This window comes from Paramacrobiotus metropolitanus, unplaced genomic scaffold (genome assembly GCF_019649055.1).
Source record: "Paramacrobiotus metropolitanus isolate TYO unplaced genomic scaffold, Prichtersi_v1.0 Parri_scaffold0000007, whole genome shotgun sequence".
Lineage (NCBI taxonomy): Eukaryota > Metazoa > Tardigrada > Eutardigrada > Parachela > Macrobiotidae > Paramacrobiotus > Paramacrobiotus metropolitanus.
The window spans coordinates 548,901-564,535 of NW_026570227.1; the positions used below are offsets into that span (position 1 = coordinate 548,901).

At 44.0% G+C, this 15,635-nt stretch overlaps 1 protein-coding gene across 2 annotated transcripts; it reads right to left on the minus strand.

Annotated features, from left to right (window-relative positions):
- Positions 1 to 11,918: 11,918 nt before the first annotated feature.
- On the minus strand, positions 11,919 to 15,126 carry LOC129582244 (uncharacterized). Of its 2 annotated transcripts, XM_055473715.1 has the most exons (3): positions 14,271 to 15,126; positions 12,690 to 12,970; positions 11,919 to 12,614 (listed from the first exon to the last, which is right to left on the minus strand). In XM_055473715.1, exons 1-3 carry the CDS (start codon positions 15,006 to 15,008, stop codon positions 12,293 to 12,295), a joined length of 1,341 nt encoding a protein of 446 aa, XP_055329690.1. In that variant the 5' UTR covers positions 15,009 to 15,126; the 3' UTR covers positions 11,919 to 12,292. The 2 variants fall into 2 exon arrangements, with proteins under 2 accessions (XP_055329690.1, XP_055329689.1); XM_055473714.1 differs by having other exon boundaries at positions 11,919 to 12,970.
- Positions 15,127 to 15,635: the final 509 nt, after the last annotated feature.

The following is a 15,635-nucleotide window of genomic DNA, read 5'->3' on the forward strand; positions in this document are numbered from 1 at the left end:
GTGCGGAGGCCAGCAAGCAGCAGCCAGCGATGGGACCTGACAGTGGTGCAAGTTTGTCTAGCGGCAACAAAAAGGAAAAAAAATACCTCGCAGGCTCATAGTAGGCCTTTTTACGGCACCGGTGAATATGGAGTACACCGCTCTAAGGAACCAATTACGAGACGCTAAATGTCTTCTTTCCGGCTGCTATGAAAAATACTCTGTTCGGTTAGATGGTTTTGGTGCCGTTAAAAACAGCGAAATTGTTTGCAGTAAATAGCTTCGACTCCCCCAAAATGGAACGTTTCGGTTTCAACGAAAATGCTTGTCATCGATTTTCTGCCGTATTAGTAACACGAGCCTGTAAGGGCCTGTATGCGCTGGTCAAGGAAGATAAAAATAGAAAAACTATTGGAAAGCCTTGTAATAAATAATGCCCAGTGGTCCGGGAATTTTTCATAAGATGAGAGATTTACTGGCACCGCATTTGTGCTAAATTGCCAATGCACCAATCGATGCATTTTCTTAGTAAACCAATAAATTCAATCGTATGCCAGCCGACATTTAATACGTCGTTGACCGTTAATTGCATGTATACTCGAAACAATTGGCGCTGTTGCTACCAAACCACTATCTAACCGGCAGAATCGAACTGATTCTTCAACCAGCGCAGCTGTGCTGCAGATCCGCACAAAAAGCATAAAACGTGGGGCTGGAAAGTTTCAACAACCAGCGATTAGTCACTGTGTTGAGTCATCAATTACCGCGAGGCTGCCCTGCCTGTTTTTAAGCTTGTGCCACAGTATTAGTGCCGCTATCCTGGTATCATGGAAGCGATTTGCTGAAGAAACATGAGAAATCCGACACGGAACTCGCTTCGCTGAAAATAATGCAAATAAAAATTTCCGACGGATGCTATTCATCAACGAGACCTTTTTATTGCCGTGTGTTCACTACTGTGTTGTTATCGTTTTTCGTGTATATGGCCATCAGAAAGTACTTAGTGGTTTATTTCGTGTGATACAATAGAACATGCGCGCAGTACGACGGTTTTATGCGGCAATGTGCACACGTCATCCCCTACTGTAGGTATTACACTGCAGTCCAACTTACAGTAAACTGCGAAAAGGTGTTACACTTCTGTCACTACAAAAAAACGCGCAGGCAGGCACTTATCTGTACTCAAAGAGGCAAATTCGTGACTGGCCATCGGTCTGCTGGTATTAACACTTACACTTGCGCATTTCCCAACGAAAACCGTCGGCCGATATCTCGAACGAATGAGGAAAAAATTTCAAGAATTCTGATACCAAACAAGCTGTTCTTTATGCGATTTACTAGAATAGTGACGCTTCTAAAGTTTTTCGTACACATAGCAGTGAGTCGGCGAAAACAGGTGAGAAACAGAGTTCGATATAAAATAGTACCATTAGCCACCGTTCATTCGGTTCGATCCATTTCCTACGTCAACTTCTACTTCATACCTATTTCCTCGACCCAGTAAAATAAGATTTGCATCCACGGCTTGGTTTCGGTTTAAACACAGAAATCCCATGCATTGCTGCAACACACTAAAATCGCCGGATTTTCTCTTAGATTTCACAAAAGGTGACCTATTTGGTATGGAAATTCTTGAAATCTTTTTCTCATTCGTTTGAGATATCGGTTGATGGTTTTCGTTGGGAATTGCGCAATACAGTTTGTTGGTCTAGTGCATTTATTTTGATTGGTCATTTGGTCACGGGCCGAATGTAACAGGTTTTTGCAGTCTGCTGTATACGCTATTTTACGCCGCCTCTCCGTTGCGCGCTTAAAGTGTTTACCATCTGAGAGAAGAGCTTATACATTTTTACGGTATACAGTATGGTGCGAAAAAAAGCAACGCGCCCGCAGCGATTCACGGTGAACTAGTTTGTCAACTACGTGTGACGACAAAACAAGAGCTCGCACATGATGCGAACTTGCAAGAAATTTCATCATACAGTCAAGCTCAACTGAATCCAATTTTGTAAAATAGTCCAGTGCATGTCTACCGAGAGACTAAAATTACTTTACCGGGGCTTTTCAGAGGGGTATCTCGAATTAAGTAAAAATTGTCACATTCTGCTCTATCGCAGCCATGGAGCCAAGTGCGAACGCGCCCACTCAGGCAATAGCCTATTTCAGATTGCATACGGTAGAGGCTCCGTACATAGAATCGCACGGCGTCAGATAAGCAGTACGTTGGCAGGATGAAAACTGCTTCAGATCTTTGTGCGGTTGCACTTTGGTCACGTACAGCAACGAAAAAATAAATCGAGTCGAGTGCGCGCGAGGACGTGACCACCCTGCTAACGGTCGGCGGTCTGAGTGCTCAAAAAAGATCCACGGGCAGCATACGCTGGCCTGCCATTCACTCATGTGTCTAAGCCGTTGCAAGCATCCGCGTAAGGCAGATAGATTTTACGCGTCACCGCACGACGCTAGGTTACAGCTGCTAACGTCGCGAACGGACGTAAAACAACCCGGAACCGAAGGTTCCACATGGAACCGGAGCCGAAACTAACACAAAACGTGCAATCTGAAATAGGCTAATCACTCCGCGTGTGGCGGCCTTCCAGATCGCTGTCAACGACGATTGGGAAGCGTCTCCTCCAGGTCCAGCATCGCTGCTGTGTAAGCTGGCCACCCAGTACCGATGTGGCTTCTTGGACGTCGTGCTAGGGAAAACCAGATAGCAGCTAAAGATACCCGACGTCCAGGAAGAGCAGCAGCACGTTGGAAATGATGTCATTTCGCCAGCGGAAGGTAGCCGTCGACGATGTCCTGTATTTCGTTGCCCGTGTTGGCAGCGTGTTGACTGCAGACCGTTGTCTGGTGGTCAGAAATGCATTATCATCTTTGGTATATTACACATCTCGTTGGTAATCTCGCTGGGCACGCTGGCCACATTTTTCTCCTTATTGAAAGACACTGCATGTAAGTCTATCGGGCTGCCTTGATTTTTGCTGGTGCAACTGACAGAAATCCGTGATGTGCATGGCCTCCACCGTAACGGTTAATTGGGTGGTCAATCGCTTACAGGGATTTTGAAATGCGAAAGCGGGTCGGCCTACTTTACCTTTGCCCGCCCTTTGCCTTTGCCTTTCCACTTTGCCTTGTTCAACTTTGCCTTTTCAGTTTGCCCTTTTCTACTGTACCTTTACCTTTGCCTTTGCCGCCATGATTACCTTCTTCGTTTCAATTTTCCGATTTCGACGTCGCCCGTACATATATAGTACACACGTATAAAAAATAACCATTATGAGTAACTTATCCTGGGATAGCTGATTGTGAAATCGTAACTTGTCCGAATACTGTACACGCGGTACAGTTTAAAAGGAATTCGCTGACTAACAATATCTTTCCTCTTCCTGGTGTTTAAAAAACTCCGCAAAATTTGTTATCGAAAGTTAATTACGAATAACTTGCACTGCACTGTATTACACATTGTGACAGCATGCAAACTTTTAATTGTTGTCTGGCCACGCCCCCTTGACGATGGCAGCTAAGAATATTTTTTACTACAATAATACACTACCATTTTACAAAACCTGAGAATTTTTTGAATTTGGAGGCGGAAAATGTTCCCTGGTAAGTAAGTATTAACGCAAACGAGAGTGGGCCGGAATAGCGAACCGTAATTCTTATCTCCACTACAAAGGTCATGAAACACGTCCAAGTTGTACAGCTGTACGTGCATGACGATTGTACGTCTTCGCAGTCCGCCATCGTCTTGAGCCCAGAGTGCTCTGGAAGCCAAGCAGCGTTCTTATTTATCACCACCGAAATGGTTAAGCATTTATACAAGGTCTGGAGAAGCGGGATTCTTGTCTCTTTAACCTGGTTGACTTTTGTGAGCTGTTTCCGTGGTTCAACCTGTAATATTGTAGCAAACGCTCTGAGTTGCGCTGATTGCTAGTAGTGTTTCATTAGGCATGCAAACAAAACATGGTCGCACATTGAAGTAACTGCGACTGGTTTTGAACTGCAGCACCTCCACATCAGCGCCTTCGTTCGGGATCGGTGAAGCAGTCGAATACCTTCCCGTACCGCTTTTTTGTGAAAAAGGCCTTCGGAATGTACTCTGTGAATAAATATCCTATTCCAGATTGCCCAGTCCAGGTTCGTACGGTTCTTCTTCCGCACGGAAGCTGAAGTTACGGGTTGTTTCCCCTTCCGTGCGCGACGTAAGTCGCTGTAACCTAGCGTCTGAGGGGTGACCCGTAAAAACTTAATGGACGCCGTACTTTTGCATGTACACTACGGCGCCTCTAACTTATGCAATCTGAAAAACCCTTTTGTGTAGTACGACAAACCTGCGTACACTATGATGGTTTTAAGTGGCGCGTTGTACAAGGCCATTTCGTGTGTCACAGATCGACTGTTTGAAACAGAATTTTTATGTATGGACAGCACGCTATGATGTGATATGCATCTTCATAGAATACTCCACAGCTCTGGAGAGGGTTTGCAACGGAAGGAAGTGGCCAGATAATATTTGCCACTTATTGATGTGATAAGGTACTTCCATCTCTCACAAACAATCAAAAATGATGAGCAATGCTTGGTGTTCAGCTGATGGCGTATTCTCTTACCTTCCATATCTCTGGATCAGAAATCACTGCTGAGTGCTTGAGAGAGAACTCTTTTTTAATGAATACCTGTCATCTTGAATTATAAGCAGCTCTGGAATATTTGATCTTTGGAAGTTTTCTTTGGAATGTGGAAGTTTACATAAAGGTCGAGGTTAGCAGAACGATTTCATTAGCGGGATGTTTGCCTACCTCACCTCAGCCAACTCTCAAAAGCTTCTATGTTTTTCTAATATTACGCCGCTTTTCATGCCGTCTGAAAGAGCATTGAATCTCTAACATATACAAAACTGTTGGCTAAGGATGTTACCTTTCAAACTTCAAGACTGCAAGTGCAAACAGTTGTTGCATAAATCGTCAATGACGCTTTAACATAGACGTTCTGTTCTGTCTGCTCCTTTTCAACCGAGATTCCTTCCAAAATCAAAATCAGACCTGGCCAACGGGTCCCGGTGTCACGACCTGGCGCATTTTTATTAGCAGCCAGGGAGCTGCTCAAACGCAGACTGATATCAGAATATCAACAATGACACAAACAAGCTAACCGGCTGTTGCCAGGACGCTACTCCCGGCTTGTATCTTTACTGTCTGTATGCAACACATAAAGCCCCTTGAGTACGGCGGTGATCCTTGCTTTCTATTTTTCCCGCAAGTTCAGAGCTTTTTGAAATGTGACGAGACTTTCAAACTATAATTTTTGCAAATTGTTTTAGTGAGTTCTTGGTTTTGTTCATGGAAACCAGTACAATCGTCTCCCTCCCTTCTTCCACTCTACAAATCAAATCATAGCACTCACATTACTGCACTCAGTCTTACACCACTGTTTTGTAATTTTTGTATTGCACAGCTGTCTTCATTTGTTTTTACATCCCATCACGCTGTTTTTGTTGCATATTTGCTGCACTATCCACTGCTGTAAGGGGACACTACCCTTGCACGAAGACATTAAATTTTCCATTATTATATTAACTCGCTGCTGTAGCCATGAAACTGCAGCACAGCTTATTTAATGTTTTACGTCGCCTATCTGCTGCACGCTTAAAGAGTTTGCCTCTGAGACGAGCTTCTACATTTTCTGCTATAATTATGGTGTGTGAAAAAGCAGCTCGCCCGCAGCCATCCACGGCGAGCTAGTTTGACAACTACGTGCGATGACAAAACACGAGCTCGCACATGATGCGGACCAGCAACAAATTTCATCATGCAGTCATGCTCAACTGAATTCTATTTCGTGAAATATCAAAGTGCATGGCTGCTCAGAGTTATACTCACTTTAACTTCATCGGGCTTTTCCCCAGGTATCTCGATTTAAGTGGAAATTTTTACCTTTAGCTCTATTGCTGCCATGCAGTCGAAAGCCAACGCGGCCACCCTGCCAGTCACTCCGCGCATGGCCCCCTTCCAGATCGCTGTTAACGACGACAGCGAAGCGCATATTGTTGGTCCAGCATCGCTGTTATGTAAGCTGGCCACCCATTACGGATGTGGCTTCTTGGACGTCGTGCAAGGGAAAACCAGAGATTTAATGAAGAAACCCGAGGTCAACCAAGCGCAGCACCACGCTGAAAGCGATGTCATTTCGCCAGCGGAAGTCAGCTGTCGACGAGGTCCTGCGTTACGTCGCCTATGTTGTATGCGTGTTGGCTGCAGACCATCGTCAGGCTGTGAAAGATGTTTGATTATCTCTGGTGCAATATACATCTCGCTGGTGATCCTGCAAGGCGCGCTGGCTACCTTTACCATCCTATGTTTTTCCACTGCATGTAAGTAAGTCTTCGGGGGTGTCGTGACGTTTAGCAGGTGCGCCTTGGTGAAATCCGTGATGTGCAGCCGCGTGCCAAGCCAGACGTTAATTGTGCTGCGTGTTGAGATGGTAGAGCACGTTATTCCATGTTAGAATACTTAGTCTTAGCATTGATTACACGTATTTATAGCGTATCTGGTAAAGTCTTTATTAAAGATTTATGCGGGTCAGCTAATTAGAAAAATGACAATTTAGGAAAACAAATTAGGAAAATTAGAAAAGGCTGTTTTACTGTTAGGATACGAGTACTTACCGTCCTCCATCAGTCATGCGGCTTCCCACCGCCACGTTTGCCGCTCCAGTGCAAGTAGCGATTGAAATGAAATATGGCACTGTCGCTAAATGCACGCCATGCCTATTAATTGAACGTTGAGGCTGCTGATTGAACATCAACCTTGAAGTGTTTTTGTTGTAACTTTGGAACTGATTTGAATGTCACGCTTCGTTTAGTTTTTTCAGGTTTATAAATTATTGAAGTTTCATTTAAAAAAAATAGGTTTATTGCTTTATGCATGGACTAATACGTTATGTACACTTGAAGTTATCAACGCTATAGTCGCTTTAGACATCACTATCGACCTTATAATTATTACTATCTTTGATTTTCGTTGGATATCTACTCATTTGGACTGATTTTGTGCTGGATCAGGTCACGAAGACGGAAGCGGGTTTCTGACCTTCAGGAATGCAACGGTTGAAATTCCAAAGCAACATTCTTGCGTGGAGCAGTGGATCGGGGCTGTTACCAACGATTCGGTAAAGTATGACTGGAATACGGTATCTACCAACGACACCAAGGACACTCTCTTGCGAAAGCTCTGCTTTTTCATTTACTGCGGCCCTGATTCAAGTACAGTAAACTGTTTTCGTTTTCTGTGGTGTGCAAGTCTTTTTTTCTGTTGAACGTAGATCCATGGTATTATAGCGTATATGACTAATGATGTACCAGTGTTGTATGAGTAAACTGTGTGAGTGTAATCTTAAATCAAAAAACCTATCCCATTTCATTTAGCCTTACCCAAACACTCATTGTTTATTCGCCTATAAAATGGCAGACTGTTACTGTTTACGAGAGGAGAGAAGAGATTAATTCTTACGACTTCTAACGAACGAACGATCGACCGAACGTTATTAAACTACTGCCGAAACCCGTTGTTCTTGCTTTCCCTTTATCCTTAATTCCTACACCATCATAACTTGACTACAGTTAGATCAAGTTAGGCGACTGGGCCGCCGGAAAGGCAATCCAGTACGTAGCGTTTCAGCCTACGTTGTAGTATTTTACAGAAGGCATCTGCCCTCTGTCACAAGTGGAAGGATGGAGGTCTAATTATGCAGGTTCATATCATTTCGACGCAGTAATGGGCTTATGGTTGGCGGTGGCTCAGTTTGTTGGGATGATGGTTTTTTTATCATGGTTTACCGAGCCGTGTGCAACATGTGCACAACAAAATGCACGTGAAGGCGGCGGCTTTATTGCCTGCTTTTGGATTATATCTTTAATGATATGGATCACTTCATGCATGTCTCTCCTTTGGTTGTTCTTTTTGATAGTTGATTTTGCTCGTATTGCGCCTATCTTTCTTGGCTTGTTGAGCTGACTCCGGCCGGAATTATTCTGTATAATACTAACCTTAATCTCTCCAAGTCCATTCCCTTTAAAACTGGCGATTTTACTTTGTTGCAGAAACTACAGTAGTATGATTCGCAGGAGTAATGAAGTTGTTTTGACTGCAGCAGCACAACGAACTTAGCCTACCTCAAGGCTCAAGCATATCCAGTTTTATATTTTTATCATCTCCTGTCTGGTAATGCGTTAGCAGTTTTTTCGGTTTATAATCCACAGAGATACATAGGCAGCACCCAACAACAGCATATTATACCGAGCGATGTTTGAATGGTACTCTCACTCGTCACGTATCACCGGTAAATAAATTCCTATTGCGTGATGATCAGCATGAGTGGTACGGTAAGGCGTATCTGTAAAGTCACGAAGAGGAGAAGGACTAGCAGCAGAATGAATAATGCTTAAGAAATTCAGCAGGTTGAAACCATCTGATAATTTCGTACACAATTGTCGTTTTTAATTTTCTACAGAGATTTTACGTTGCCAGCATGTATGTCATAAGAAGAAAAAAACATTGCGCGAGTAATTTTTTTTCATCACCAACTGTAAGGAAATAAACTGACTAGTAGTCTAATACCAAGATTTATTTAGGTACATACATCTGCGATTATATAGGGGAAATACAAGTCTAACCGAACCATACCCTTGTACTTCTGATGTCGACAGCAGGTGTTTTACGTTGTGGCTATACATCGTGCTTAATCTTATGTACCGCGCCTGATATAACCGTATATTGTATTGCTGTAACGTCGCAATCCAGGCGGGTGACGGCAGCAGTACAGGGAAACGGGCTGAGTAAAGTTGTTTCTGGGTGGGCAACTTACTCGATCGATTAAATCGGAGTGTCAAATTACCCGTTCGACTGCAGACATCCGGATGGTCCATTCTTCTCCATCAGACGACTGTTTTAACTGCTCATTTGTTGTTGTTTTTTTCATGTAATCTGCTAAGAAACCAAGCATAAGCTAGATAAGACTTCTGTTCGCACGGTATAATACTTTATGACATACGAAAACGAGCACTGTAACACCCCTGCACGAAGACAACTGTGAACGAAACTGTTGACTTTACAATAACTTTTCAGCACTGTTCCTAAGGGAATCGTATCTGAAGTACTCTATTTGATCTCTTCTGCTTTCATGTCCACGACGTGTAGTTCGACCGTATCTGATAGAAGTAGACGTTATCCTGAAACAAGTACATGACACTTTTCGCATTCCGGACAGTTTCGTAACACAGATTTCCGCACCGGGCACTGAACATTTCTACGTGATAGTTTTTTATTATCTTGTGTATATGCTCGTTTGCGAATAATAACCTTGTATTCTACTGCAGTTTGCAAAGAGGTTTTTGTCATATGAAATAGCGAGGAGAACACTCTGAAACAGCGCGGAATGTCTCTGTGTCTGGTAGGGGAATCCAAGAAACTTCCGTAAGGCAAAGATACACTTCTTTCTAAGCTGTAACGCTTATGGCGGAAACCGGCGCTGCTAATTTTAGACACAATGTCACGTATTTACTGAGCGGCAATACTTCCCCTTTGTTAGCAGCTCAGGCGATGCGGTTTGGCAGACTAAGCAACAACAATGCAACTACATACGCACATGTATTACGCTAGGAATACGAGGTACAACACTAAATACATACTGTAGCCGCCCGCACAAGTTAGACCACAGAGTCGGTATTCGGGAAAAGAGCGCTGCCAATATACCTACTTCAACCGGGCAAAATGCACGGTTTTGTGACTACGTTCTCAGACGTTCTAATAATTTTTAAATTCACAATTTGACTGAAGAGACTGTGTTTTCTAGCACAGTTTTAAGTTTTCTAGCACAGTTTTTCTAGCACAAACACAGAGACTGTGTTTTCTAGCACAGTTCTAAGTTTTAAGCTTTGAGCTTAAAACTTAAAGGAAGCAAAAACATTTAGAGCCTTGATCATTTGGTTGATAAACCTGATTTGCTGTGGTTTTTGGGATGCCCCTGGCAGGGCAGGGGTGAGTTAGCGTTGCACCAAGGAGCGTTACTCTGGACGGGGATGATTCTTGCGAGATGCAGAGCGGAATAATTCAATAAAGAATAACGAAGAAGTCGTGATTTTAAATTCAGTCACTCAGTTTTCCAAGATAAAATAATCGCTGACAATCAAATGGTTGCTTGGTACGGCAGCTGTGCATTTTGCCCGGCTAGAGTAGTTATATTTGCTGCGCTTTTTTCCCGTATACCGAATCTGTGGTCTAACTACAAGCAATTGTGTTATCAACGTTTCTAGTTGGTCCGAAATCGGCTGCTGATCGCACACACAGTATCTCGCAAGTTTTAACGATGATTAACGAACTCAACAAGAAAAACAGTGATGTCGCCGATTATCGGATTCTGAAGCTCTCCGACTATCGGCGGTAACACCATTTTTATTGTGTCTTCACGATAGTAAATATATCAGTCTTGCAGAAATACGATAGGACAAGTAAATAGGGATGTATATCAGAAAATAAATCGTAATCCGGCTGAAATTACCTTCGACTAAAGCGACAATTTGCGAATCGTATGTTACGGGTCGGTCAGGCTCGCTGGGCACTTGAAACATACCATGATTTGGCCGCGCCAGTATTTAACTGTTCGTCATAGATACTTGTAGCATAAACATTAAGTACCACGGGTGACTGCAGGCACGGTGTACTCACCAGGGCACATTTTACACCTCCAAATTCTAAAACTTCAAGGTTTTGTAAAATGGTAGTGACGCACTGCACTAAGGCGGACTTTATTCTTAATTTTTCAATATCGGGTTGTGCGACCTTGTGTCAGTAAACGAATTTCTGTCGACCAAACAGCGGGCCATCAAAATTGTTTAGAAACGAAGTATTGCGGCTGGACCGGTGATCAATTATACCGGCCATATTCCTGTAGTTACAAAGAACGAATCGCAAAATATTTATTATTATTATCTTTGTTACGATAGCTGATGGGTGTTTCGTAGGCTGTTTTGCTGTTGGGAAAAAGAAAATCAACGACAATTTCTACTCTCGTTTGCCTTGATTCAAACTTACTTTATTTTGTAATGCACCACATTAATTATGAAAATCGTTGAAACCAAAATTAGTTGAAACTCAACTTTTCTGAAAATGACTGCATTTTTTTGAGTTTTTGTAGTTACAGAAATCGGACCAACAGCAAATAATTACCACAGTGTTATTATTTGCTGATAATTACTACAGAGTAATTATTTGCATTTCATCGTGTGAAACTTTGGAACGTCGCTTCGGTTGTGCTGTTAGCTAAAGGCAAACAACAAAAGCAACGAGATGATACACGACGATTCGATCCCCTCAAATGAAGGCTTTCGTAGGCTGCTAGGAAAAGCGGATGTGACGTCGGCGTTTCTGTAGTCTCCCTTCTCTGTGCACGTATTATTTACCTAAACGCGGTGGTTACCATACAGTGCTGAAAGCTAAACAAGAATTGAAGTTTACCGTATTACTTAACTATCAAGCTTTATAAGAAACACATGAAAAAACGCTCAGAAAGTTCAGAAAGCTGGAATCCACGGTGCAATAAGCCAAACAGAAAGACTGTAGAAAAGCAAATTGTTGGTTGATACATAGTCTGCCGCAAAAGAATGTTGTTTGTGCAGCGAATTGTCGGGCGGCAAACAAGGTCATGGCATAGGCATGCTACCGTTCTTGACGCAATGTGGGAAATCTGCGGACGTAGTACGTACCATGGGGAGATGGAGCTAAAAACTCATGGAGAACGTAGAGCTTTCTCCTTAGGCCCGAAACGCGAGTAAGAAATTTGGTCACACACCAACTATCTATCCAAATGGGGTAACAAGGAAAGGCTACGAGTATAGCTTTGAGCAGCTTTTTCATCATGAAAAATATTGCGGTGCGAATTTTGTTCTGCTAGTCAAATTTATGGTCATATGTGATATTTATCAATGATCCACGCACAATGTACGGTAAGAGAATCAAAGTTTATACTGTATTTCAAAAATCGTAGCGCTTTTATGAAAGTAATGCTTCAAAATTAAGTGCCGGGTTAAATCGCATCCAGGTTTAAAAAGGTGGTCAATTATTGCTTAACATTACGACACAACAGCCAGTGGCCGCTGAATAAATTTTTCATTATTCCTTCAGCGAATTTTTTTTCGTCAGATACACACCGCCAAAGGTATTCACCAAAGTCTCAGTCAACCCTCGGAATAGAACGTAAGCGTCTGTCGGCAGTCCTCCTACCCATTGCTCTAGACGGTTCTTGACCAACGTCATCAAAGCAGTGCTTGATTAATGTCGTTCAAACAGAGAGCGGCATCTGGAAGCTGTAATAGAATCTCTTTAGCGAACCGCGGATGGTAGTTCTTCCACACAATCCGACCACAGCAGAGCTTCAGAGTGGAATGCTGAGGCTCCAAGTCGTTGAGTAGTGGGACCGCGTAGTTCTCCCGAAATCCCAAGGCCTGCGACAGCGAGTACCGGCATAACACCAAACGGTCAACGCGGACGCCGGCATGCCGTAGGACTTGTTCGATAAAGTGGATCGTGTCACCAGCCGGTGTGCAGTGAGTGGTTTTCTCGCTCAATTCTTGCCGGCTACGAAAGTCCCGCAAACAGATTGTTCTGGTGGCGGAAGTGACATGCTTTAAAATACAGCTGTGGGCGAGGTACCTGGCGATGCGGTAGTCTGTCTGCTGACGTAATGATGAGCCCACGCAGTCTGGCAGTGTCACACAAAGCTGTTGCACCACTTTCGGGGAAGCCAGGATGTCGTCCCACAGCCAACAAGTGCGTCGGCAGCGCAGCCGATCGAGGACTTCCAGTGACTGGAACACTTCCACTAAAAGTATTACTGGCAGTATCAGGCCGCGCTCTCGGGTGGTTAGGATGCTGGTGTCAAAGTCGTCCAGACCGTTTGTGTCCGGAATCTCGGGTCGAAAGTTGGTCGTTTTCTATTGAGAAAAAGGCATGAATATATGAACATCAATAAATTGTCATGAAATGAAAGCAGCCCGTTTTCTTCATCTGAACGTGATACGCCGAGTCACTGGAGTGATTCTGCTTATCCTATAACTGTGCAGTACGGCGTACTGCAGTTGCAAATGGTTACCACATGTACAAGCGGTAGAGCTGGTCGTAATGCGACTGATAGCGCTTATAGTAATGTCTTAACTTAGTTTTTCGTTTTTGTCTGCATCTCCATGGAGTGGTGCCTTTACTTTGTGTCACATGAAACTGATGTACGTAAAATCTAATACAAAACACCACAAGATTTTTTATGGGTATTTGCAGCTGACAAGAAAGGTGGAGAATGTTCATTGAGATCGCATCCACCTTCCTTCTAAAATCCGGCAGACTGGTGGATCAGTCGTCCAACAGAATGGGTATCGATGGTTCGCCCCCTGATTATCCGAAAAAAGATAAAAACCGAAAACCACCACAATAAAAAATATGAGTGCAGCGAGAACAAGCTTGTCCCGTAACTTCCATCGCAAATGAACGGATCCAGCGCAAAATTGCGCTATGATTGTACGATTGCCACTTACATGTATACCACGTCTACCAAACTGACAAAATTAATTTCCCTCCTCTCAAGATGTCAGATAATTATAAGTAGAAAAATCAATAATTATGATGTCCATTGTTCATAATTTATCTCAATATTTGGCACGCATCAGCCATCCCTGAACTCAGGGAGCATGTGCAGCTTAAATAATGTGCCGTGGCGCGCCGTAGTCAGTTCTGTCATCAAGGATGTGTCATGTGTTAGGAATGCACCAATGCACCAATGAAATGCTTTCACAAGGCCCTCGCATTATCGCGCTTCGATCGTGAGCGGCACGGATTCTGAGTGCAATCGGTGGCAGTTGCATTTGCTGAACAGCATCGAAAAACCTCTTTCCAGCCTTCTTTACAATGGAAGGCGCGGGTACAACATTCAGGCTGGTGTCCCAGAGATAAATTCTACAGAACCGATCTAAACACAAAAATTTCCTCTAACCCTCCGGGAAAAATCAAGTCCGTAGCGTGTTGCGTTGATATCACTCGTCATTTTAGCGGAGCATGTTAGTAAGTCCGCTCTCGCATTGGCCTGTCGTGTCTCAAGCTGATTTTGAATTTTTAACTGTTGCCACGTTGTTTTCGCTTGTCAGAACGCGTAGTGGCAACCTCCACTGCCGGTGGCAGTTGCCAGGGGCCGGTGCCGCTGCTATTTTATTCTCTGCCTTTTTAAGCACTACAGCCGTGACTTACCATATTCTGGTATAAAGCCGGCAAGACACGGCGCCGTTGACTGTAAGGACTGGGAAGGTCGATCAATCGGCACTGCAAGTGCTGACGTTCTGTACCTCGGCACTGGAACAGGTTCGATTTCGGTGCTGACCATTTCCAGTAAAATTCATCACCCCAGTTTCGAGGGAAAATGAAATGACCCGGTTGCAATGCTTGGCATCGAAGCTCTTCCGCCGAAGGTGGTTGCCGAATCTGTACGTAAGGCAGCAGTTCCCGGACTGCACGGCCGCCCAGCATGACCTCCACAAGAGCGTATTGCGCCAGACCGGCCACCTGGAAGATGACGACATTCGCTGGGTACCATTTCCAGGGCTGATCGTAATGCGCGCGGAGCAACACCTCGGCAGTAGGTATCTCCGCCTCTGACGAGCGGAGTTCGTACGCAAAACAGCTGTTATGATCCCCCTCTGTTCCCCATCTGCGGAGTCCGTATTCAAAACAGCTGCTACGATCCCCCTCTTTTTCCCATGCTGTTACCCAGTCGTGAGCGGTCCGGAAGCCATTGAAAACCTTCCCGTAATCCACCAGCACCGACTCCTGTCCCGGGCATCCGAAATCTACGAGCAGACGCCGCGCATGGCCATCGCTTTCCTGTAGGTCAATCACGTGACCGCGCTGCAGCAGTCCATCATCCCCCACCACATCCACCGCATTCCATGCGTTCACCCATCGACTGCCGTCTTCGTACCAATGCAGCATGCCAGTGTCGGATTTTCTGGTAATTGTAAAACAATATAGTTTACATGTTCTGTTATGCCTTGAATCTTCCGTTAAAACGTCGGCACAGCTATTGAGCTGCGACTCTTTAGTAGTGAAAATATTCCTGCTGCGATAGATGAGTAGATAGGTGAATTTTGCCACCAACAGCCTAGTGTGGCTTATCTTCTGCTGTTGGTTTACTTAAGTTGACTGATATCGTTTGGTAAACTGTGAAAGAGCGATTTCAGATGGCCTGTAACTCGGTTAATAGTCCGGTTTCCGCACCTTATCTGCTTGTCAACTAGATTAATACACTTTGCCAGCTATGTAAGCGTGGAAGTCTGAAAGATTCTCATGGTCACAGTTTGCCTTTGTAGCAACCGGCTTTTTACAGCAAACGTTCACGATCGGATAACAGGCTAACACAAAAGACATCCCAAAATTAATATCCCTAATGTACAGGTGTCTCCCTTCGGCAAGGCACTCAGCTTTTATCAACCTTTTTTCACCCATATAACATATTGCTAGAAACGTCCTTCATTAAGGAACCGAAACAAAACATAACTCCAGTTAACTCCAATGAAACAGAAAAAAACTGTTGAGAAAACCATGGACGGTCATTCGCTC

Coding starts and splice junctions, on each gene's coding strand:
- LOC129582244 (XM_055473714.1), bottom strand. CDS start 15,008: ATGCTGCATTGGTACGAAGACGGCAGTCGATGGGTGAACGCATGGAAT. Junction 12,971..14,270: donor CGGCTTTATACCAGAATATG/GTAAGTCACGGC, acceptor TTTTCTCAATAG/AAAACGACCAACTTTCGACC.